This window comes from Gadus morhua, chromosome 1, assembly GCF_902167405.1.
Source record: "Gadus morhua chromosome 1, gadMor3.0, whole genome shotgun sequence".
NCBI lineage: Eukaryota > Metazoa > Chordata > Actinopteri > Gadiformes > Gadidae > Gadus > Gadus morhua.
This window is the reverse complement of record NC_044048.1, coordinates 26,177,098-26,198,933: the sequence shown is the minus strand read 5'-3', so window position 1 is coordinate 26,198,933 and position 21,836 is coordinate 26,177,098. Positions and strand designations below refer to the sequence as shown.

The 21,836-nt window shown below is 47.8% G+C and overlaps 1 protein-coding gene across 17 annotated transcripts in view; it reads right to left on the bottom strand.

The window, feature by feature from the left end:
- Positions 1 to 21,836, bottom strand: part of ubr4 (ubiquitin protein ligase E3 component n-recognin 4) — a 59,094-nt gene that overhangs the window by 18,750 nt on the left and 18,508 nt on the right. For 5 of the 17 annotated variants that reach the window (XM_030338367.1, XM_030338450.1, XM_030339104.1 and 2 more), the window contains 38 exons: positions 21,288 to 21,675; positions 20,873 to 20,936; positions 20,577 to 20,768; positions 20,227 to 20,297; positions 19,792 to 19,984; positions 19,033 to 19,266; positions 18,611 to 18,781; positions 17,993 to 18,175; positions 17,369 to 17,527; positions 16,973 to 17,125; positions 16,495 to 16,722; positions 16,099 to 16,256; positions 15,625 to 15,799; positions 14,841 to 15,042; positions 14,208 to 14,371; positions 13,529 to 13,745; positions 12,705 to 12,924; positions 11,929 to 11,961; positions 11,509 to 11,572; positions 10,783 to 10,917; positions 8,103 to 8,274; positions 7,464 to 7,595; positions 7,226 to 7,347; positions 6,584 to 6,695; positions 6,320 to 6,450; positions 5,991 to 6,177; positions 5,550 to 5,654; positions 5,145 to 5,282; positions 4,634 to 4,802; positions 4,021 to 4,228; positions 3,466 to 3,579; positions 2,905 to 3,114; positions 2,358 to 2,507; positions 1,968 to 2,195; positions 1,572 to 1,650; positions 1,196 to 1,450; positions 652 to 820; positions 74 to 218 (listed from right to left, as the gene is read on the bottom strand). In XM_030338367.1, the coding sequence (XP_030194227.1) occupies positions 74 to 218; positions 652 to 820; positions 1,196 to 1,450; positions 1,572 to 1,650; positions 1,968 to 2,195; positions 2,358 to 2,507; positions 2,905 to 3,114; positions 3,466 to 3,579; positions 4,021 to 4,228; positions 4,634 to 4,802; positions 5,145 to 5,282; positions 5,550 to 5,654; positions 5,991 to 6,177; positions 6,320 to 6,450; positions 6,584 to 6,695; positions 7,226 to 7,347; positions 7,464 to 7,595; positions 8,103 to 8,274; positions 10,783 to 10,917; positions 11,509 to 11,572; positions 11,929 to 11,961; positions 12,705 to 12,924; positions 13,529 to 13,745; positions 14,208 to 14,371; positions 14,841 to 15,042; positions 15,625 to 15,799; positions 16,099 to 16,256; positions 16,495 to 16,722; positions 16,973 to 17,125; positions 17,369 to 17,527; positions 17,993 to 18,175; positions 18,611 to 18,781; positions 19,033 to 19,266; positions 19,792 to 19,984; positions 20,227 to 20,297; positions 20,577 to 20,768; positions 20,873 to 20,936; positions 21,288 to 21,675 (6,230 nt within the window). The remainder of the gene's footprint in view (positions 1 to 73; positions 219 to 651; positions 821 to 1,195; positions 1,451 to 1,571; positions 1,651 to 1,967; positions 2,196 to 2,357; positions 2,508 to 2,904; positions 3,115 to 3,465; positions 3,580 to 4,020; positions 4,229 to 4,633; positions 4,803 to 5,144; positions 5,283 to 5,549; positions 5,655 to 5,990; positions 6,178 to 6,319; positions 6,451 to 6,583; positions 6,696 to 7,225; positions 7,348 to 7,463; positions 7,596 to 8,102; positions 8,275 to 10,782; positions 10,918 to 11,508; positions 11,573 to 11,928; positions 11,962 to 12,704; positions 12,925 to 13,528; positions 13,746 to 14,207; positions 14,372 to 14,840; positions 15,043 to 15,624; positions 15,800 to 16,098; positions 16,257 to 16,494; positions 16,723 to 16,972; positions 17,126 to 17,368; positions 17,528 to 17,992; positions 18,176 to 18,610; positions 18,782 to 19,032; positions 19,267 to 19,791; positions 19,985 to 20,226; positions 20,298 to 20,576; positions 20,769 to 20,872; positions 20,937 to 21,287; positions 21,676 to 21,836) is intronic. The other 12 variants (XM_030339257.1, XM_030338793.1, XM_030339037.1 and 9 more) reach the window with 9 other exon arrangements.

The window sequence follows — 21,836 nt, the reverse complement described above, 5'->3', positions numbered from 1 at the left end:
ACTATACTCTGCTTGACTGATGGATACATTAAACTAAAAACAGTTCTGACGAAAGGCAAACTGTCCAACAGACCTTCTTCTCGGTCTGAGGCGTCTTGAGGGAGAAGTATCCCAGCAGGTCCACAAACTGGGCGGCTTTGCGGCCGTAGGCGGGGAGCTCTGGCCAGATGGCCCAGGTCAGCTCCAGCAGCAGCTCCTGCTGAGACTTACTGGAGTTCCTGTCCAGAGACCGCAGGGATTGTCAGGAAAGTACCATTTACGTCTATACGTCAGAGCGAGTGAGTGAGTGAGTGAGTGAGCGAGCGAGCATATGTCGTGTTCTTCTTGGTAGATTTGTAGGGCCAGACAGTTTGTGTAACAGTACCTCGAGATGTGTAGGTTCATAGTGTGTAAAAATGTATCTGTAGATGTGTAGGGCAACACAGTATGTATGACAGTACATCTAGATGTGTGTATAACAGTACCTGTAGATGTGCCGGGCCAGACAGTGTGTATAACAGTACATCTAGATGTGTGCATAAGAGTACCAGTAGATGTGTAGGGCCAGACAGTGTGTGGAACAGTACATCTAGATACGTATAACAGTACCTGTAGATGTGCAGGGCCAGACAGTGTGTATGACAGTACATCTAGATGTGTGTATAACAGTACCTGTAGATGTGCAGGGCCAGACAGTGGGCCTGCCAGCGCACAGCCGAGGAGTTGGACTCCAGCAGGAAGCAGCGTAGGAACTGGATCAGGGTCTCCTTGTCGGCGAATTTGTTGAGCTGGCTGACCAGAGCCATGCACAGCTGGTCCTCCTGGCTGCCCACCCCTTCACCTGTAGACAGACCCCCCGAAGAAACCATTCATTAGACGGAGGGCATACAGACGCTTGCTCAATGCTTCAAGATTGTTCATATTAAAATGAGAGTCGGCCTCACAGAGAGCGGATGGATGTTTCAGAAATCAAATCAAATCTTTTATTCTGTGAATGGTTTGACCCTAATCTCATCAATTTGTTGATTTAATTTGACTCTTTGCTCCATTTAGCAAATCTTTATCCACAGCAATATTCAAATAAATGCATGTCATTGTGGAGTAGTCAAGAGTTTTAGGAAGCCCAGGGAATCGAACCCAGAGCCTTTGCGGCCCGGAGACAAACACTCTGGGGAACGACGCTCCAGCCAATGAGGAGGTGGGGGCTCTTCCTCACCGTCCTTGTCCTTCTCCTTGTCCTCCTTCTTGCTCTTCTTGCTGGAGGACTTGGTCTGGGAGGGCTGGGAGCCTCCGGGTGGCCCCCCACCTCCCCCTGACCCTCCTCCTCCTCCCCCTGAGGAGGAAGAGGAGGAGGAGGAGGAGGTGGCGAGCACCTTGCTGCCACACAGCGCGCAGGATAGCAGCTGCAGGAGCACCGGAGACACGCCCTCGTCCACCAGGAAGCTGACCTGCAGCAGGAAGTACAGCACGGCTGGGCAGGAAGAGAAGGCGTTAGAATCGAGGCGTTGAAATGGAGGAGTGAAAGACTAAAGGATAGGTTCCAACTCTTTACTGGGTTTCTTGAACAAGTCAAGTATTAATGGTTCCCTTACAGTCATCCTTCATGCAGAACTTCTGCCAGTTGATGGTCCTTTGAGTGGCGATCTCGGCGCAGGCCTTGAGGTGCTCCATCTACACAGGGGATGGAAAGACGACCGGGCTCAACACAAATCACACAAGAAATGCAACACACTTCAATCCCAGTCAATTTTTCCTCATCAAAATCTCCCCATAGAATTAAGTAGGAGGTCTGTCAACACAGCATAGCTAAACTCAAACACTCTAGCATGCTCAAGTTAACACACAGACAAGACGGACAGTTTTCAGAGAGGGACAGAGAGATAGACTGGCAGGGACAGAGAGAGGGAGACAGATACAGACAGAGAAAGAATGAGACGGACAAGAGAGGGACACAGACAGACCCACGGACAGGACAGGTCCACACTCACCAGGCTGATGAGCGTGTCGTACTGCAGGGCAGAGCCCGAGGTGGCTGTGAGCACGCCGGCCCGCAGGTAGATGCCCTGCTCCTCCAGGAGCTTCTTGATGGCGCGCACGTGGGAGTCCAGCGTGTGCAGGTCCCGCAGCTGCCGGTACTTCTCCTTGGAGCCGCAGATGAAGAGCAGCAGCTTGCGCACCTGCCTCCGCACGAAGGGAGTCTGCTGGATCATCAGGTACTGGGGGGAGGAGAGGGGGTGGGAGGAGCAGGGTCAAGGGGAGGATCATAAGTCTTCCCGTTTGGGTCCAATGCACTCCAAACTGTGGCTGGAATGGACGTTTCTGCGAAATGTGCTTGAATAAGTTGATCAGGTTAAAGTCTGGCAGACCATAACATCTACCTCAGACAGGAAGTAGAACCAGGAGTGGTCGAAGACCGGGGCCGGGATGCGGGGGTTGGTGTCGGCGATCTTCTTGATCTGGTAGGGCAGCCGGAGCACCATCTCCGTCAGGAGCTGAGAGTACGCCTCAAACACATCAGCCGCGTGGCCCTGGGGAAGGAAACACACACACAGTTTAAACTACAACAAACAACCCCATTGTAACTCTTGTGAAGCCCCAGTGCCGTCCAGCATCAGGGGTTAAGAGCATGACCTTCGACAGCGTCCCTTTAGATTACAAAGTGCTTTGACATTCATGATAAAAAAAATACTTAAAGCACCTAAGGCAGGGCAAAATTAACAAGGGGACAACAGGATAGAATTAAGGGCAATAATCAATTTAATTGGAATTAAATGGTCACAAATTTTAAAGATACAATATAGTAAATATATCTAGCTTAATATATTTGAAGATAGAGACGCTGCAGGTTTCAACAACAACGTAACCTAATGTGAACACGGCAGCAGATGATGGGAGAAGCTTTGAGGATCGCCCCGGGATGTCTACCTTGACGTATTGTCGCAGGAAGAAGGGGCTCATGTCAGGGGGCGAGGTGGCCGTGTGGGGTCTCAGGAGCTGGCTGGCGGCCACAGGCTCCTCCTCGCCCTGCTGGCTCTTCCAGAACTCCAGCAGGGACTTGAGCACGTGGAGGCAGTAGTCGATGGAGCCCAGGCTGAGCAGGGCCGTGGCCGTGGCGTTGGAGATCAGAGACGACGACTGGGATAGGAGGAGAGAAGGGGTTGAGTCTAATAAACTATCTAAACCTCCATTGGTCCAAGTGACGGGAACAAATTTACTTGGACACACGGAATCGATTAATGTGTTGCATAAAACAAGTTTAAATATTAATTTTTAGTTATAGCTATGAAATCTGAACCTGTACAACCAAATACTCCTACTGCATCAACCATTCATCCCAGTGCATAACATCGTCTGCTGGACTAACTAGTACTACACATGTATTCCTCATCAACTTTTGTTCCCATCTTGAGCCAGCAGCTCAGTCCTCTGGCCCCAGTAGGAACCGAGGGAGGCTGTGGACAGGTGCAGGACGGAGGGGGGACTCACCTCAGAGGAGGCCTTGGAGCCAGACTTGGTGCGAGACATGAACACACTGAGGAGCCTCATGATGACCAGGTGGACCTCGTTGATGGCGCTGCGCTCGTTCTTCTTGGACACGTCCTGGGATCAGAGCAAAGAGAAACAGGGTTGAATCTCACTGCGTCTCAACAGAAGGAAGTATGGTTTGATTATAGTCGCTAAAAGAAGATTATTGAACGCAATATATCGACCTAGCCGGATGAGTAGTTCATCACAATCGAAGACGTCTAACGAAATGTATCTTAGACGTCCTGTGTGTATATATTTCTCTTAATATATGTTGGACTTTATTCTATTTTATTCTATTGTATTTTAAGCACAGAAATACAGTCAAACATTTCACTGCACATCCTGTAAATGTATGGGACAAATAAATACTTTGAATCTTGAATCTAATCTAGGTTCCCAAAGTAGAATACTCCCAATATAATTTTCTCTTCAGGCAAAAAGGGCAAAGGTTTAAAGTATATCACAGTATATGACAGCGAAGCCTGGATCACCACGACGTCACCGGCCGCTCACCTTTTTGTGCATGCCGAGCTCGGCGATGAGCAGGGCCAGCAGGTCGTCCAGAGCCCCCTTGTCCTTGTCGTCCTCTCCGTCCAGGTCGGAGGTCAGCATGAGGATGACCTGCATGTAGGGGATGGCGCGCACCCCGCCCACGTTGTGCAGCTGGGGTAGGTGCTGCAGCAGACGCTCCAGCAGCATCAGGCGGACCATGTGCAGCCTGCTGGGGGAACAGACCACGTGTTAGCCAGGGGGAATCCACTGGAACCGCTTCTGCTTTCTACTGGGACTAGGGGCTTTTTAAGGAGAGTTGTTCCCTTTCCTTTAGGGGGCGTCAACCATCTTATTGACCTAATGTCATTTGACTTAATGTTGTCTATTTTAAAATGAGGCTACAACAAACTGAGGCCTACATTTATACACTTTATCCAAAAGTCTTTGGCTGTGAACAATTCTAATATACAATCAATACAAAACAACTGGACAGAGTGGTAAAAAGCTACAAGCTAGCGTTTGATTATTATAATTATTATTATCTTAAGGCATAATAAAGTACTTCTTCAGAATGTTATGGGGGTGACCATGTGGTCTGGGGAGCAGTTCTTCAGCCTGGTTCGGGGAGTCGGACCTGTTGCTGGTGGTGACGTCTCCCTCGTTCTCCACCTCCCCCTCGGAGCCGTCTCCCTCCTGCTGGGCGGCCGTGGTGCTGATGGCCCCCGTGCTGGAGCTCACGCTGCCGGGCCCCGCGGGGTGGCCCTCCACGGTGGGGTCGCCGTACGCACTGCTACGGCCGGACACTGGAGAACGCACACACGTATTCACACACACTTCCATTAGAATTATTTCTCTACTAAGAAACTGAAACTTGCCAAAATTATGTGTTTCAGAAGCAATATTAACAAACGTGATGACCCCATACAGGAATAATGTTAGTTTTCCTCCATTGTTGTTTCAATCAAGCACATAGGGAGACATTTCAGATCATAATGAAAGGTGCATCTTATTGCTATGTTGCAACGGCACTTTGCACTTTTGCAACTATAACATCTGCCTTTCCCTCCGGGGATCACCGAAGTGTCCTCCTCTCCTTCTCCCTCGAGGTGCATTGTACTGGTACCCCTTCCCAAGCGGGCCCTCACCACTGTGCTCTCCAGCTACCGAGTCGACGGCAGACCCTCCGCTCTCCGAGCCCACGCTGCCCCCGTGCTCAGCAGGGGAGGTCCTCAGCGTGGAGCCGTCCGTGGCGGCCGTGCTGCCCTCGTCGTCCGACGCCGGGGCTGAAAGGCATTGGGTTAGGGTTAGCATTGGCTGTAAGGAGCAGGTACACCCAGCTACCCTCCCCACCCTGTTCCTGGGGTAGCCCCGGTGGGAATCCTCTACCAGTGTGGTTAGACAGAACCACAAGCTAGAGAGGACCTTTATTAATGGATGACTTCATAGGATCAGAATCTTGGGCAGTATTATAATTCTCATAAGACCTCTGATTAAAGGTCACCTATGGAGAGGGGGGGGGGTGTTTCCAGGGTGGAGGTGCTGGTTCTCACCTGAGGCGGTGGTGTCTGACAGGGTGCCTGCATCCAGTGATGAGGAGCTGGGGGCCTGGCCGGAGAGACCCAGACTCTGGAGGCCCAGGGCACTGCTGCTGCTCCCTGGATACAAAATACGAGGAGGCGGTTGGAGCTCTGACTTCACACGGTTCACCCTTAGCTACAGACCCAACACGTTTCTCACAAGATATGTACCTAATTCAACGCCTTAATTACCCCTAAGGATGAATGAATTACCCATCTATTCATCCATCCACCCATCAGGTAAAGAACCTATTTTACATCAAGAACGAATAATCTGGAGAAAAAAATATTGCTTATCGATTTTTGTGGATGTAAACTATTTTAATGTAGCATTTAATGTAGCATTTTCAGAGTAATTAGCACATAAGCATTTCATTCTGCCAGTTATGAATATGAATAATTGGGCTATTTTACCATGCACACCTTGCTGGTCCTGCTGCAGGCTGAGGGCTATGGCCAGCTCCACCATGGTCTCGTCGTCCGCGTCCGGGGGGATGTCCAGCATGGGGGGGAAGCCCTCGGCGCCGGCCAGCAGAGCCTCCAGGGGGGACGGGTTCCCGTTGTTCACGTTCTCAGCCGTCTCCAGCACCATGGACTCAGACTAGAGGGGGGCGCACAGATATAAGAAGTCATGAAGGTTTCTCCCAATGCTTCCAAGAAGAACTGCGGGCTAACGGAGGGGGAATCTATCATGATGAATATGCTTAATATTATTTAAGAATCACGGTCTTCTGTATCCTCACCACCATCTCGAAGTCTCCGTGGTCCACCTCGTTCTGCTCCTGGCTCTCTCTCCTGCCCTCGCTGCCTCCGGTCAGAACCGACGACTGGATCTTGTCATCGGGATCGTCGTCATCGTCGTAGTCTTTGTCTCCTAGAAAGAGAATAAGAGGCATTAGCGCGATGATGGTTGAACGCCACTCACGTCTACAACGATCACTGAAGAGGACACGTGTTGCTGTGGGCTGTACTGTTAAGTATGTCAACGTTGGTGGCGAGACACCTACCCATGGGCGTGTTGGAGCGTGGAGGAGAGGGGAGGGTCACGTGGCGACGCTTGTTCCTCGGGCGCAGGACTCGAACCAGCGCCTGCTTGCACGCAAAGCTAACAGAGGTGTCCTGCAAACAATGAAGAACGGAAACACCTTGGGTTAGTTAAAGCTAACAGAGGTGTCCTGCAAACAATGAAGAACGGAAACACCTTGGGTTAGTTAAAGCTAACAGAGGTGTCCTGCAAACAATGAAGAACGGAAACACCTTGGGTTAGTTAAAGCTTACAGAGGTGTCCTGCAAACAATGAAGAACGGAAACACCTTGGGTTAGTTAAAGCTAACAGAGTTGTCCTGCAAACAATGAAGAACGGAAACACCTTGGGTTAGTTAAAGTTTACAGAGGTGTCCTGCAAACAATGAAGAACGGAAACACCATGGGTTAGTTAAAACTACCAGAGGTGTCCTGCTAGCATGAAGTTCAAAAAACACCATGGTTAGTGAGACTCACTAATCCATAGCATTATTTAAGATTATTTTGTGTATATAAAAAAAAAAAATGTTATTAGTTAAGAACCAATTGGGTATTTGTAAAATGACTAATCTTGAGTTTCACCAGTTATAACAAGCTTGTTTATGATGACATCAGAAGACACGTACCGGACACAGCAACATCTGCATGTAGATCTTGGAGGCCACATTGATGTAGTCCAGTTCACATGTGCAATAGCCATGGATGATGTCCACCAAGGCGTTCACTGTGGCTTCAATGTGAGTCAGGCCTAAAACACCAATTGAGAGATGGGACAGAATGAATAACCATGAACTCAAACATCCTCATGTCATGAGCGTTGCACCGTCATGGATCACAATGAGCGGGCATGGGATGAAACTTTACCGGGCAAGCAGGCGGGAGCCAGGAAGGCGTTCTTGGGTTTGAGTGCGTGGAGTTTCCAGAAGTTGTTCACCAGTTGCATGATGAAGTTATCACTCTCTCCATCCATCAACTTCTGTGCATCTTCTGCCATATCTAAATCAAGACAAACTCAAGTGTTTCAATGAGCCATTGAAACTCAACAACGATTGTGTATAACTGGTCCATTTAAGAAGGTTCCTGCTAAAACAAAAAACTGGAAACATGCTAAGTTCAACTAACCATGTCTTTTTCTCCAAATGCACACTATTAAATCAAAGAAAGTACATTCAAGAGAAAACATTTGACAACTCTGTTACAGCCAATAACAATCAAGGTAATCCTTTTGTAGGCTTTCAAAGCGGCGGTGAACTCCCTGTTTGAGCTTGAATTCAAACAATATGAGACTGAGACTAATATGTCAGGAACAGGCTATGTCCAAGATTCTAGAAGACATACAAACACATTTTTTCCAACCCTTTTAACCATGATTCTGTGTTCACTGGCCTTTAAGATCAAACATGCTGGTGTGTGTGTGTGTGTGTGTGTGTGTGTGTGTGTGTGTGTGTGTGTGTGTGTGTGTGTGTGTGTGTGTGTGTGTGTGTGTGTGGTCCTCCTGCTTACCGGCCTCCTGCAGTGGTTTGGTCTCGGTGAAGTGGACCAGGTTGCTGGGTCTCATGATGGCTATGGAGCGGGCCGTGATCACCAACCTCTGGAACACATCCGGGTCCAGCTCCCTGCCCTCGCGGCTGCAGCCGTTCAGACACTGCACAGCGTTGCCTAGCAACGACTGGTCCTGGGAGAGGGAGCAGCAGGAGAGGCGTGTGTTACTTAATGGCCGTAGCGTATGCTTTGATAGATGTGTCAAAGAATATGTAGATATATCTCTTCTACTGCTCAAGATTCTAATTAATAAATTAATTATATATATATTAGAGCTGTCAAGCGATTAAAATATTTAATCGTGATTAATCGCATTAATGTCATAGTTAACTCACGATTAATCGCAAATTATTTTTCTATGCTAAATATCCCTTGATTTTTTTTGTCCCATAATTCTTCTAATTTTAATTCTCTTATCAACATGGTGAAGTGCATCGGCTTGCCTTGTGCAAATTATTTTTTATTGATAACAACATTGGCATATACTGATCAAAACAGGACGATACAAGAAAAGAGCCTATAGTGCAATTAAACGACTGCTTTGAACAAATGTCATTTGAACATAGCAGTCAGGCTACTGCTTCTTTGTTTTGAGCCAAAGAAAAAAAAAAAAAAAAAAAGTATTTTTTTTTTTATAAAATAATTGCGTTAATCGCTCGATAAATTTTTTAACGCCGTTAAATTTGGTTTGCGTTAACGCCGTTAATAACGCGTTTAACTGACTGCTCTAATACAGGTGCTGGTCATATTATTAGAATATCATGAAAAAGTTGATTTATTTCATTAATTCCATTTAGAAAGTCAAACCTGTAGAATGTATACATTCATTCCAAACAGACTGATACATTATAAGTGTTTTTTGCCAAAAAGAAGATGATTATAGCTGACAACCAATGAAAACCCTAAATTCAACATCTCAGAAAATTAGAATATGGTGAAAAGGTCAGATATTGAAGACACCTGGTGCCACACTCTAATTAGCTAACTAACTCAAAACACCTGGAAAAGCCTTTAAATGGTCTCTCGTTTTGATTCTGTATGACACACAATCATGGGGAAGACTGCTGACTTGACAACTGTCCAAAAGATGACCATTGATACTTTAAAGAAGGAGGGCAAGACACAAAAGGTCATTGCCAAAGAGGTTGGATGTTCCCAGAGCTCTGTGTCCAAGCACATTAATAGAGAGGCGAAGGGAAGAAAAAGATGTGGTAGAAAAGAGTGTACAAGCAAGAGGGATAAACGCGCCCTGGAGAGGATTGTCAAACAAAACCGATTCAAAAATGTGGGGGAGATCCACAAAGAGTGGACTGTAGCTGGAGTCAGTGCTTCAAGAAGCACCACACACCGACGTATGCAAGATATGGGCTTCAGCTGTCGCATTCCTCGTGTAAAGCCACTCTTGAATAAGAGACAACGTCAAAAGCGTCTCGCCTGGGCTCAAGACAAAAAGGACTGGACTGCTGCTGAGTGGTCCAAAGTTATGTTTTCAGATGAAAGTAAATTTTGTATCTCCTTTGGAAATCAAGGTCCCAGAGTCTGGAGGAAGACAGGAGAGGCACAGAATCCACGTTGCCTGAAGTCCAGTGTAAAATTTCCACAGTCAGTAATGGTCTGGGGTGCCATGTCATCTGCTGCTGTTGGTCCACTGTGTTTCCTGAGGTCCAGGGTCAATGCAGCAGTCTACCAGGAAGTTTTAGAACACTTTATGCTGCCTGCCGCGGACCAACTTTATGGAGGTGACGATTTCATTTTCCAACATGACTTGGCACCTGCACACAGTGCCAAATCTACCAGTACTTGGTTTAAGGACCATGGTATCCCTCTTCTTGATTGGCCTGCAAACTCACCTGACCTAAACCCCATAGAAAACCTATGGGGTATTGTGAAGCGGAAGATGCGAGATGCCAGACCCAACAATGCTGAAGAGCTGAAGGCCACTATTAAAGCAACCTGGGCTCTCATAACACCTGAGGAGTGCAACAGACTGGTCGACTCCATGCCACGCCGTATTGCTGCAGCAATTCAGGCAAAAGGAGCTGCAACTAAGTATTGATTGCCATACATGCTGAAACTTTCCATGTTCATACTTTTCAGTTGGCCCACATTTCTAAAAAATCATTTTTTGTACTAGTCGTAACTAATATTCTAATTTTCTGAGATACTGAATTTGGGATTTTCAGTAATTGTCAGTACTAATAATCCAAATTAAAAGAAATAAACATTTCAAATATATCACTCTGTGTGTAATGAATTGATATAATATGTAAGTTTCACGTTCTGAATATAATTACTGAAATAAATCAACTTTTTCATGATATTCTAATAATTTGACCAGCACCTGTGTATATATATATATATACACGATTATTTTCATATATATATATATATATTTATAGAAGTTGTATGCTCGGTTTACATTCTTGATGATTATCACAACCAATGTGTTTCCTTTTTACTGGAGCCATTACCATTGCCTTCCCTATGATTTGAAATGACTTACAAAGTATTTAAAACAACTTAAAACACCTTAAAACTAAAATACAATTGAATTTCCCAAGTGAAAAAACTGAAGACGAATGCTCCTGTGCATGGATGTCGGGCATACTGAGAGAGGGCGAGTGAGAGTGTGTGCTGGTACCTTGTGGTTGTGGTAGGCGGTGCGGTTGGTGTGCAGGCTGGCCAGCAGCCCCTTGGTCTGCTGCTGCACGCCAGCGGGGGTGGGCATGGACAGCAGCAGGGTGGCCAGCTCCAACGCTGCTGCCTTGTTCTTCTCCTGGAGACACGGACCACAACCACACTACTGTAAACCAACCAGAACTAAAGCACGACCACGGTGCTATAGAGAGGGCAGGTTGCCTGAGGAGGGGATCATGTGGTTGCTAGGGATAGATGTTGTGTAGGGATGCTCGATTATGGAAAAAAATAATCCTAATCACGATTATTTTCATCAATATTGAAATCACGATTATTCAAACGATTATTTTTATTTATTTTTTACTTTACTTTTCTGCAATTTCTATAAAACATTTAATGAATAAAATATACTTAAACTATCTTTGTTTTTTTTCTTTGTTTTTTTAATCGATATCACGATCAAAATTAGATTAACTGCACAGCCCTAGTGTCGTGATTCGGATGTTCATCTCAACAGTACGGTGTAGTTCGGTAGTGTAGTAAGCGTAAAAGGTAGGGCCTCACCCCAACCTTCTCCTCAATGACCTGTAATTGGAATTCACTGCAAGCCGTTTTAAATAAAAGACTATGCTATGTGGCTAAATAGTACTTTTTTTATAAGCTAGGTTGCCAAATTGTGGGAGGCAAAAGAGTGCTGTTGGTTTTGTTCAGGGCAGAGACGAGGGTTTACCTTTTCATTGGACGAGCCCACAGCGAAGCAGCTCTCCAGGGCTTCCAGCGAGCTCACCACCAACCTGGCCAGAGGAGACAACCAGTCACATCTGCACCTGACGCTCAATTGACTCCAATCATTTGTTGAAGGAAAGAACTGAAAAGTTTGACCAAAACCCTTCGCAATCAAAATCATGTACAAGTTTGATGAATGGTTGCACAGTCAAAAATCAAAAATCAAAACAAATTAATATCTAATGCCATCTTATGGCCTTATGCTCGAGTTTGGAAATGACAAATGGCATGTTCAAAAGGTGCAGGCATATACGTAAACACACACAAACACACACGCACACACGCACGCACGCACGACACAAGTGCAGCACACATGCACAAAGCTATCCAAACAACAAGCAGAGAAAAGGGCTGGTTTACTAACCGGTCCAAGGTGGATAAGGACTCAGTTTCACAACTTTTTATTTTGTGGGGGCGTTTGTATTGTTTTTTTTGGGAGCAAAAGAAAAAAAGGAAACAAAATAACAGTGAGGATCACAGAAAGACAAGTGGAAGTAAATGAGTCAACTGAAAGAGAAGAGGGCATGCGAGTAGATGACACGGAGATAGCCATGCACTGAACACATTTGGTAACCGATCATATAACCTTTGAGCCCCTAGACTGCCTCTGGAACAACCGCCGCTGATATTACTTTGTGAATTTGTGAAAATTAACAGGGTTTTTTTATTTTGTAAATGTTGCCGTCCCGTCAAATGTGCATCGTTTGTGGATCCCTTATTTGTGGACTTTGCTGTGCTTCTCCAGTGCTCAGCTCCCCAGCTAGGATCTCCAGTCAGGAATACTACCACACCAACACAACAACCTACTTCCTTATCGCCTGGCTCCTAATGATGTGCTTCACGACTGCTGTTCGTTGACATATTATTGGTTAACATAAGGTCTAGCATGCAGACATCCCTAAAGCGCTCCTTCTCTGCACCAAACTAAAAAACAGGATGCATATAAGGAACCTCTGACATACAAACATTGATTACCGCACACAAGGAAATAGTTTGGTGAAGAACCGATTTGGAGGACACAGTTCAAGGAAGAAATCGGGTGACATTTTGAAGAATGCTCCCCTCAGACTGCATACACAAGACCGTGGGCACCCATGTTACCCGCTTTAACCACGTCCCAACAAAGAGGCGGGCCCGTACCTCTCCAGCACGGTGCCGCTGGTGGCGGTGGGTGTGACCACGTCTCCGTCCGAGGCCCCGTTGCCCTGGTTGAGGTTGGGGCTGCAGACGTTGTTGGCGGAGGCGGGGGAGGAGAAGTCCTCCGGGGGCTCCTCCGGCCAGCCGAACTGCTCCTTGGTCTTGCCGTAGACCTTGATGGAGTCCAGCATGGTGACGCCTGCGGGGTCGACCGAGGCTCCGACTTGGAGGGAGAAGACGATAAGATGTTTAGCAGATGCTCGCAGCCAGAGCAGATACAAACCCAAACCTTACAATGAATATTGGGAGCACCTTATCCAAGTTCAAAATCTAGATTGTCAGCATCTATTTAGATTCTGCTGGGTGATATTGAGATAATGGTCAAATTGATACAATGGTTGGCAAGATGTGCAAATATATAATTCATGATCACATTGACAGCATGAAATGAGTACTACTATTCATTAGTATAGGTTACACGTGAACCTCCAAGATGGCGCAATTTGATTGGTTCGCTCTCTCGGGATTGTTGGGCAATATCCCGTGATTGAAAACTCAAATTCTGGTTATTGTTTGAGCGTTTGTGACGGTCCTCTCGTCACGCTAATAAAAACAAATAAATCCCCGCAAAAAGTGTTAGCTTGTTTATTTTTGGAGCGTTCACGTGTAGTATATACAAAAACAATTATTCACGTCAGACTCCGTGAATAGTGGGGAAAAGTATAAATATGAGAGTCATTAGAGTGTTAAATATGATATTCTTCCAAATCAGCATGCATCTAATCAGCCAAACCATTAATGTGCGGTGAAGACCCTTCGTCTCTTACTGAAGATGCAGAGCTTCTTGTCGGCCTGCAGGGCCTCCTCCCGGGTGAAGGGGAAATCGAACCAGCGGGCTCGCGTCAGGTTGACCTGCATGGTGCGGCCGAAGATCTCCAGGTAGGAGGGCGCGCGCTCGATGGCCTGGCTGCCCAGCTGCACCCGCATGCCCGTCATCACCATGGAGCTGTTGTTGTTCACTGCCTCCACTGTGAAGCCTCCGGGCTGGGGGAGAATGGACAGGAGCAGCAGTGAGGCCACAGTCATTCAGACAACGTAAGGTAAAGGCTTGAGGGACAAGGGTCCAAAGAAAGTGATACAATTAACCGGAGCCCGGGTTCTGGACCCTGCACCGACCAACGCCCTACTATCAATGGTTGATAAACATTGATTTTCGATCAGAACCTTTCTCGGAGCGGTCAATGAGATGAAAACGTCTCCTAGACTCATCACAAACCTATCTCAGACAGAGATTGCCAAGTCTGAGAATCCTAGTCTGAGGAGGTTAAAATATGGGTTGTATTTTTCCCCTTGGTCTAATAATAAAGGATAAAGCATACAACAAAAGCAGTTGTATTTTGGCCAGCATAACCCTTTTCTGAGTTAAACTTGGCAAAATGACCCTAATGACTTCCTGGGGAAGCTGAGGATTATTATTATATTCTCCATCCTTAATGGACTCCGTACCTTGGTGTTGGCCACGTACATCCCGGTGGAGTTGAGTCGGTGTTTGATCTGCTGTCCGTTGTACACCTGCAGCAGGTCGTTGCCTCCGAACTCCACCTCTGTCAGCTGCTGGTTGTGTTCAAAGAAGTCCACGGGGAACGTCACCAGGCTGGAGGTCCGTGTTGCTGGAGAACACACACACACACACACACACACACACACACACACACACACACACACACACACACACACACACACACACACACACACACACACACACACACACACACACACACACACACAGGTGAGTCTCAGGGAGAATCGTTTCAGAGGAGCTCACTGTGACTGATGATGCTGATCCATTAGGACATTCGTTTCATTCAGTCAACGAGATAATCTACGATTTTGATAGATCCTACCTATGGTTATAGAGTAGGTTTAAAGCCTCAGGGTGTACATTAGGAGATGACTCTTCATTCATTGAAACATAATGATGCAGAATGCTTGTCATAACCATTTCTATACTTTATAACATATGTTCCACAACTTCCATCATAAGCAGCTATTTTGTCGAGGAGGTTTTTTTGGAGACATTTGCGTACAACACCATTTTGTAAACTAATAATACACGTTGTTTGTTCCCCAGCCACTCACTGGCGGCGGCGGCCTTGCGCTTGCGGACAGGCTTCATGATGCTGACGCCACAGCTGGGCTGCAGGGAGGGCTGCAGCCAGTAGGAGGTGTTGTCCACGTTGGCCATGTAGATGCGCAGGCTGCCGTCCTCACACAACAGGATCATGGTTGTGCGCTGCTGCTCGCTGCTGGCCGTGTGGCGGATGGCCACCATGTCCTGGATCTATGGGTGGGGGGGGGGGGGAGGTGGTGGTTGAGTGTTCGGTCAGGTGCTCTATGAGGGATGCTAGTTAGCAAACTGGAAGGGGGGGAGGTACGCCTCGTTTCGTTGTGGAGATATTCTACCGTGGAGAAAGCCATTAGCGTGAATTGGTAAAGCTTTCATAAGGGGATCTTCACAAAGTTCATTCTACGGTGGCCTGTCTATGCAGTGTTTACTTTTAAACATTTCCGGACACCATTCTTCTATGAAGGTCTGTGTCCGGACAGGACACTTTTTGTTTGCCAATTACACACTTTTAGATCCAAGCCTCCAGCAAAATGATTTGTCCAAATATATATTAAACGAGAAAAAAGTAAAGTATCCGGCTCACCAAGATTTGAGCTCTTCTGACTTTTATTTGTGATACAACACCTCAACTAATGTGATTGTCCGATGAAAGTCTTTATACGAGGTCCTTGATGTTGGATTGGCAGGATTACGGTAAGGACACATTTTTAATCCAAAGCACTTTCTGAGAACTGAACGCTCAAAGCATATGCGGTTGCAATGTGAGAAGTGGTGCATGGGGGGGCCCTCTCTCACCTTGGCCTTGGCCGGCAGGGTCTTGATCTCCTGGATGAGGAAGGTGTCCGGCTTCACCATGATCACCAGAGGGATCCCGGTGGTCTGCTGCACGCAGCACACCAGACCCGGGTGGTTCATCACCTCGGACCACTGGCACAGGGCCGGGGACACCTTGCTGCTCCCCCCGTTGGACCTTGAAGAGGAGGAAGACCAAGAGGAGAGCATTGTGATGGTGCTTGTGGAGATATATGTACTGAGAAGGAATAAGAAGATCAGGATTAAATACTTTAAAATACGAAAACGAGTTATAAGTAAAAAGATTCCAGATCGTTAATTAAATATATTTTCTAAATAAAAGACAAATATCAGATTGAAAATTAACGACATTTAAAAAAGGGATTTAAGTACTTTAACTACTGGGTTCCTCCATAGACACATATATCCACTGTATACATTTCACTACTATAACCAGAGCCGTCACCGGGTGGTTACCCTTTGATGTTGATGGTGAAGAGCCTCTGGACCTCCGTGGTGCTGCGGCTCACGGTGGCAGCGAAGGACTTGCCCTGGCTGTAACTGAAGAACAGCATCTGCAGCACGTGAGAGTAGTACACAGACACACCGCCGCCCGCCACCTGCCCGTTGGTGTCCTGGTGATGGAGCGAGCAAAAACAAAGCACAAATTCAGTTTATTAGGGAAATCACAGGGTTTCAAAACTCATACACCAGGTTAGAACAAGGTAACAATCCTCCAGATTTTAACCATGTGGCTCAGTTGGTAGAGCACGGCATTATGCTATTTTTTGGTTTATTCAAAATGAGGTTTGCGAACCAGAAGGGCAACTGTTCCATGTTGGGGATAAAGGGGCATCAGAGGCGGTGGCGTACCTTGAGGTCATCGTGGCTGATCTCCAGAACGTTGGTGACGTAGAAGGGGCCGTGCTGGGCGCTGCTGGACTCCTCCATCACCTGGGTGTACATGTAGCCCGCCGACGACATGATGGCGATGATGTTCTTGCCCTCCTCGTTGAAGAGGAAGGTGGCGTCGCGGATCTTGGAGCTGGGCAGCAGGAAGTAGTACATGGGACTGAGGGCGTCCGACGACAGGTCGTAGATCTGAACAGGGGAGGGACGGTAATACCCGTTAAAACGACATTCATTGTACATTTCACATGGGAGGACGGCAGAAATTGTTCATGCTTTGACATTTTTTTAATTAAGGCCTTTGTCCAAATCGACTCAACGGTGAATTCAGGTACATGGCATTAAGTAGCAGCCATGGGGTCGTCATGTTGCTCTTAGGATGCGTACTGTAGAGAAATACCATGCCGTGTTTCAGACACACGGGATCAGCAACAGGAGGTACCTTCACAAAGTCGGCGGTGATGATGGCGAGCTCCGTCTGGGAGCCCGGCAGCCAGATGGCCTTGATGATGAAGTTACCGGTGGCCAGCTGTGGGTGGAGGACCAGGTGGTCCGACACAGAGCCGGTACTGCTGAACGTCAGCACGTGGCAGTCCTGGGCAGAGCGGGGGAGACAGCGGATCACTGGGTCTGACTCAGTGGAATCAAAGTGCAAAGGAACGTAGGTGGAATTCGACTGCAAATTGGCGTTGACTGTTAACAGCGGATATGGAAACCCACTGAAGAGTGGCTTTTATCCATTTTTTTTTATTTGATAAAACATTGCACTGCATTTATACACACACAAACGCTTCATTCGACCCAACCAATCGTGGAGGGTCATTGGCTGTCAGCTGACCTTGAGGCCGCACACAGCCAGGTAGTCCTCGTTGCAGGGGTTCCCTGTGAGGCTGAGCACGGTGAAGGGGACCGGGGCGGAGGCCAGCCGGGTCAGGGTCAGCTTCCTCTTGCTGGAGTCAGCCTGCTTGAGGAGCGCAGACAGCTGCAGCACTGTGATCTGGAGGAGGGAAGGGGGAGATAGAGAGACACAGACAGAGAAAGAGAGAGAGAAAGGCAGACCGAGACAAACACTTCAGTTTACCAGTATGAAAGCTGTTAGATTAAAGCTGTTGATTAAGTGTTGAACAGCATGCTTTTAAAATAACAACTGCCTGCATCAATATTAAAACAAGGTTGTGCAAAGATAGTGTCGGCTTATTTCCGAGGGAGGATATTTTTTTAGAAGCAACAGAGTAACTGAAAACAAGGATTGTTGTCTGAAGAATGCCGTGTTTCTAACTTTAACTAGGCATGGTATATCATTTTGGATGGCCACAGTCCAATCTGAATCAATGTAGCATTAGGAAAAACTCCCTCCTTGGAGCATTTCCCTCCTCCAGTTCCGCTCTCTTTTATACTAGAGTTCTCATTGTTCATCCTTTCCCTAAAACCTCTCAGACACTGCCCTGCAAATCATACACACCTTGCCCTTCTCGTGGCTGACGGCCAGGTGCTGGCGCCGCCCGTGGGGGGAAGAGAGCACACACATGGCCACGCGACGCAGCACATGGGCGCTGATCAGCTGGCGGATGGTCTGGCCCTGGTCCCCGCTGTAATTCATGCGCACGTTCTCGAAGGCGCCCTCCTGGGACCCCAGGGTGGGCACCTGTGCACAGGCAGAGGGACGGTGTGGTGAGTCAGTGGGATTGAGAAACAGAGCTTCAGGCCCTGGAATTAGAAACTATCGAATATCTAGTTAGTCGATGGTGAAAACTAATTAAAAAGGTCATGAGGTAGGAGGGAGGGGTCTTGCTCAAGGGCTTCCTTGCTCAACCCTCTAGCTACTACACAACCCACTTCTAGAGGCATAGATCTTTATTCTGTGAGGCATCAGGGCCAACCACGGATCCACCATGTCACATCCAAAGAAGCAGGATAAAAACAGAAATGACATACTTGCTTTCGCCATCATTCTTTTTGTCATAAATATATGGCTTGTTAAGCCCTTTGAGACCCACTGTGATTAAGAGATTAACGAATAAAATTGAATTTGAATCCCCCAAGAGCCCTCCAGCCAAGCAGTACATGGAGGGGTGTTTACCATGAGCTGGTCGGTCATGGACACGTTCTTGTCCTGGGTGTGCAGCTCGTTGAGGGCCTGCTGGGCCCGGCTGCTGCTGCCCACGGCGGAGGCCTGCTGGAAGTTGGTCTGGATGGCGTCCATGAGGAAGATGAGCATCTCTAGGATCAGCGCTGCTGTGGACGACCCCACCTGGAGGAGGAGGAGAGAAGGAGAAGCATGAGCAGAGGTGCTTGGATGCAGGTTAGTTATTTTATCTAAAAGGGTTTGAAAAATCTTCATTAGTCAAAATGTGATCATTTCTTCTGTTCATTCTACTGAACCAAATGTTTACATCCAGCAAATCAAAGTCCAGGATAATGACTCCCATCCCCATGTTGAACCCTCCATCAATACTCAACAGCTTTACATCTGGTTCTGTAACGTTTCTCCTTTGAACCCACCACTTGGGCCAGGAGCTCCTCCTGACAGCCCTCGATGCTCCGGCAGACGCTGCTCTTCTTGGGCCGGTCCTCGTCCAGCCCCTTGCCGTCGCCGGAGGAGGCCTTGCTCTTGTCGGAGGGGGAGGCGCTCTGGTGGCGCAGGGCGCTGTCCGGCGTGCGCGTCTCGCTCTGGAAGGCCGACGACTCCTTCAGCGTGGAGCCCATGCCGCTGCTAGGGCTCCGCTTCACCAGGGCCTGGAGGGACCGAGGGGGGAGGGGGGGGGGGGACAGAGAGAGGGGCCGAGCAGTGAGGACAGAGGCATGGGGGGGAAGGATCAACTTAATAAGGATGACAAAGTTGCGTTCTGTGTCAAGTTTACGCTTCTACATCAAGACTCATTATGCAAAACTAACACATTAGACAAAGTTCAATATCACAGTGGAAACAGTATTGAGATATATTGTATAGCATCCAAAGACAAACTAGATTAAAAGTCGGTTTAAAGTTAGAAAAGTATACAACATGCAGTACATAAAATGGTTCATTTAGCCTTACATTTCTCTGTAAATTTTTCATCATAAACTCTCAAGCAGAGACAAAAGAATAACACAAATATGGGTCAGAAATGGATATGAGGTCCCTTTTCATTCCATCTTTTCAGCCAAACGCACAGGCCAACATACACACAGGCTGACGCCAACCCTGGGTGAAATGAGAGGATGGATGGATGTCAGGTGGAGGAGGGGAGGGGGTAAAAGGGATTTGCAAGCCAAAGTTACCGCTGTTGTCCTCTTCCCATGGTGACCTGAGGTATTCGGTCTCACCTGGCAGCTGCCATCCTCCTTGGCGCCGCAGTCGCAGAAGAAGGAGCCGTACTTGGCGTAGGAGATCTCGTGGTCTTTGTGGCAGACCTTGGCGCACACTGTGCACACACCCACCCCGTCCACCATCTTACAGGTGTGACAGTGGTACCTGGGGAGGGGGGGAGCCAGACACACACTGAGACAAAGGAGCCGCACAAAACATTGTGTGCATGGATTTAAATGTTGAAATGGTTGAGATATTAGAAGCCTCTCCTCCAATAGCATCATTTATTATAAAGCAATTCTATAGTAGACACCTTGGCTACAAGGTCAACTGAAAGGTGAAGGGTTATGTGGAAGATCATACATAAGGAAGCAATTCCTCCAGAAAGCAGTCAAGTTCTTTATTACCAGTGCTGGTTCATGAACTCCTTCTGTGTGATGGTGAAGGTACAGAGTTTATTGCAAAGAGAGTCTTCATCCTGCCAAACAAAGAAACATTAAGAGATTAAGAGTCGAGCACGTTGTTGTGGAGATATTACAAACAAGGGGCTATATTCTTGTTTTTTCGACATGGAGATAGGACTAATAAAACATTTTGAATGATGTGCATTTTAACGACCAATCAACTGGACTAGGTCAGTTTTTCTTCCATAACAGTAATTGATCAGAGCTTGGATTCGTCCATCTACTTCAAGTTTAGCGCTAATCAATGCAGGGCTCAGTTGTGCTGCTGGTATCAAAAGGGTGGGGGTCCTTACAGAGTCCTCTGCCTGGGAGTCGTCGTCCTCCACGGCCAGGTCCTCCACCCAGTCCGAGTCCACCTCCATGGCCTTCTCCTCGCCGTCCACCAGCAGGGCCGAGGAGCTCTGGCCGCTGGTCAGCCTGAGGGCGTTCATCACGTCCGCCAGGTAGGAGATGATGTGGCAGGAGCACTCCAGCATACTGGCGTGCTAGAGTAGGACAGGGAACGCACGTGTGACGTAGACGCTCTACGTGGAGTAAGTGCTATTAGAATGGCTTTATCGTTGTAGTAGCATATGGCAGCTTCGCTTACCTTGCCCTGGGTCAAATTAGAGCTCACTTTTTCCACAACATCCTTCTGAGTCAGGTACTTCTTGCTGCAAAGGAACATACAAGATCAACAATTAATCACCCGAGTTATGTTTCAAGAATATATTTTACCGGACAGGTTTAGGATCAATCAACAATCGCTAGCCTAAAAGGCCATGTGTGTCCCTCCAATAGCGTACACACTATGAATGTGAATCAGCCATCTTAAAAGGTGACATATTATCCCACCAGGTGTGATTGTGATTAGCCGTTACAAGCCACACATCTAGGTTGAGACGGCTCGTAATGACTAGTCACTCTCACACCTAGTTATATAATCTGTCACCTTTAAGCCACTATGAGCCTCATGTGCTTATTTCCCAGGTGACTGTAGTCTAACATAACAGCACTGCCCTCACCATCTGGTCAGCCAATCGGTGGCAGCGCGGTGCAGCTGCAGATGCCCCGCCCCCTGGCCGGCGCCGGCCAGCGTGGCCATGATGACCATGAGCTCGGGGAAGCCGGTGCCGTCGCCGGTGGCCAGCATCTCCGTGGCCATGGGGATGAGTGTGCTGAGGAGCACGGTGCACACGCCCTCGCCCACCTGGCTGTTGTCGCGCACGATGTGCGTGGTGAGCAGCTGCAGCAGCTGCCGGTTCTCCTGCACCACGTCCAGGTGCTCCGAGTCCTTGGGGGGCGTGGCCGTCATGCGGGTCAGCCAGGCCTGCAGGCGGGCCGGCTCCACGCAGGCCAGCTGGGCCAGGGAGCCGCACAGCACCAGCAGGCTGGGGTTGGGGCTCTTCTCCGCTGGGGGGGGGGGGGGGGGGGGGTGGAGCATGGTCAGAGGCGGCGGGCGGTATTGGTTTGTCCTTAACGCCTCTAAACCGTCAACTTAAGTATTTGTATTTCTCGTATTGTAGTTTGCCCTTTACTGTTTTTGCACTATCCTCTTTGCTGCTGTAACCCTG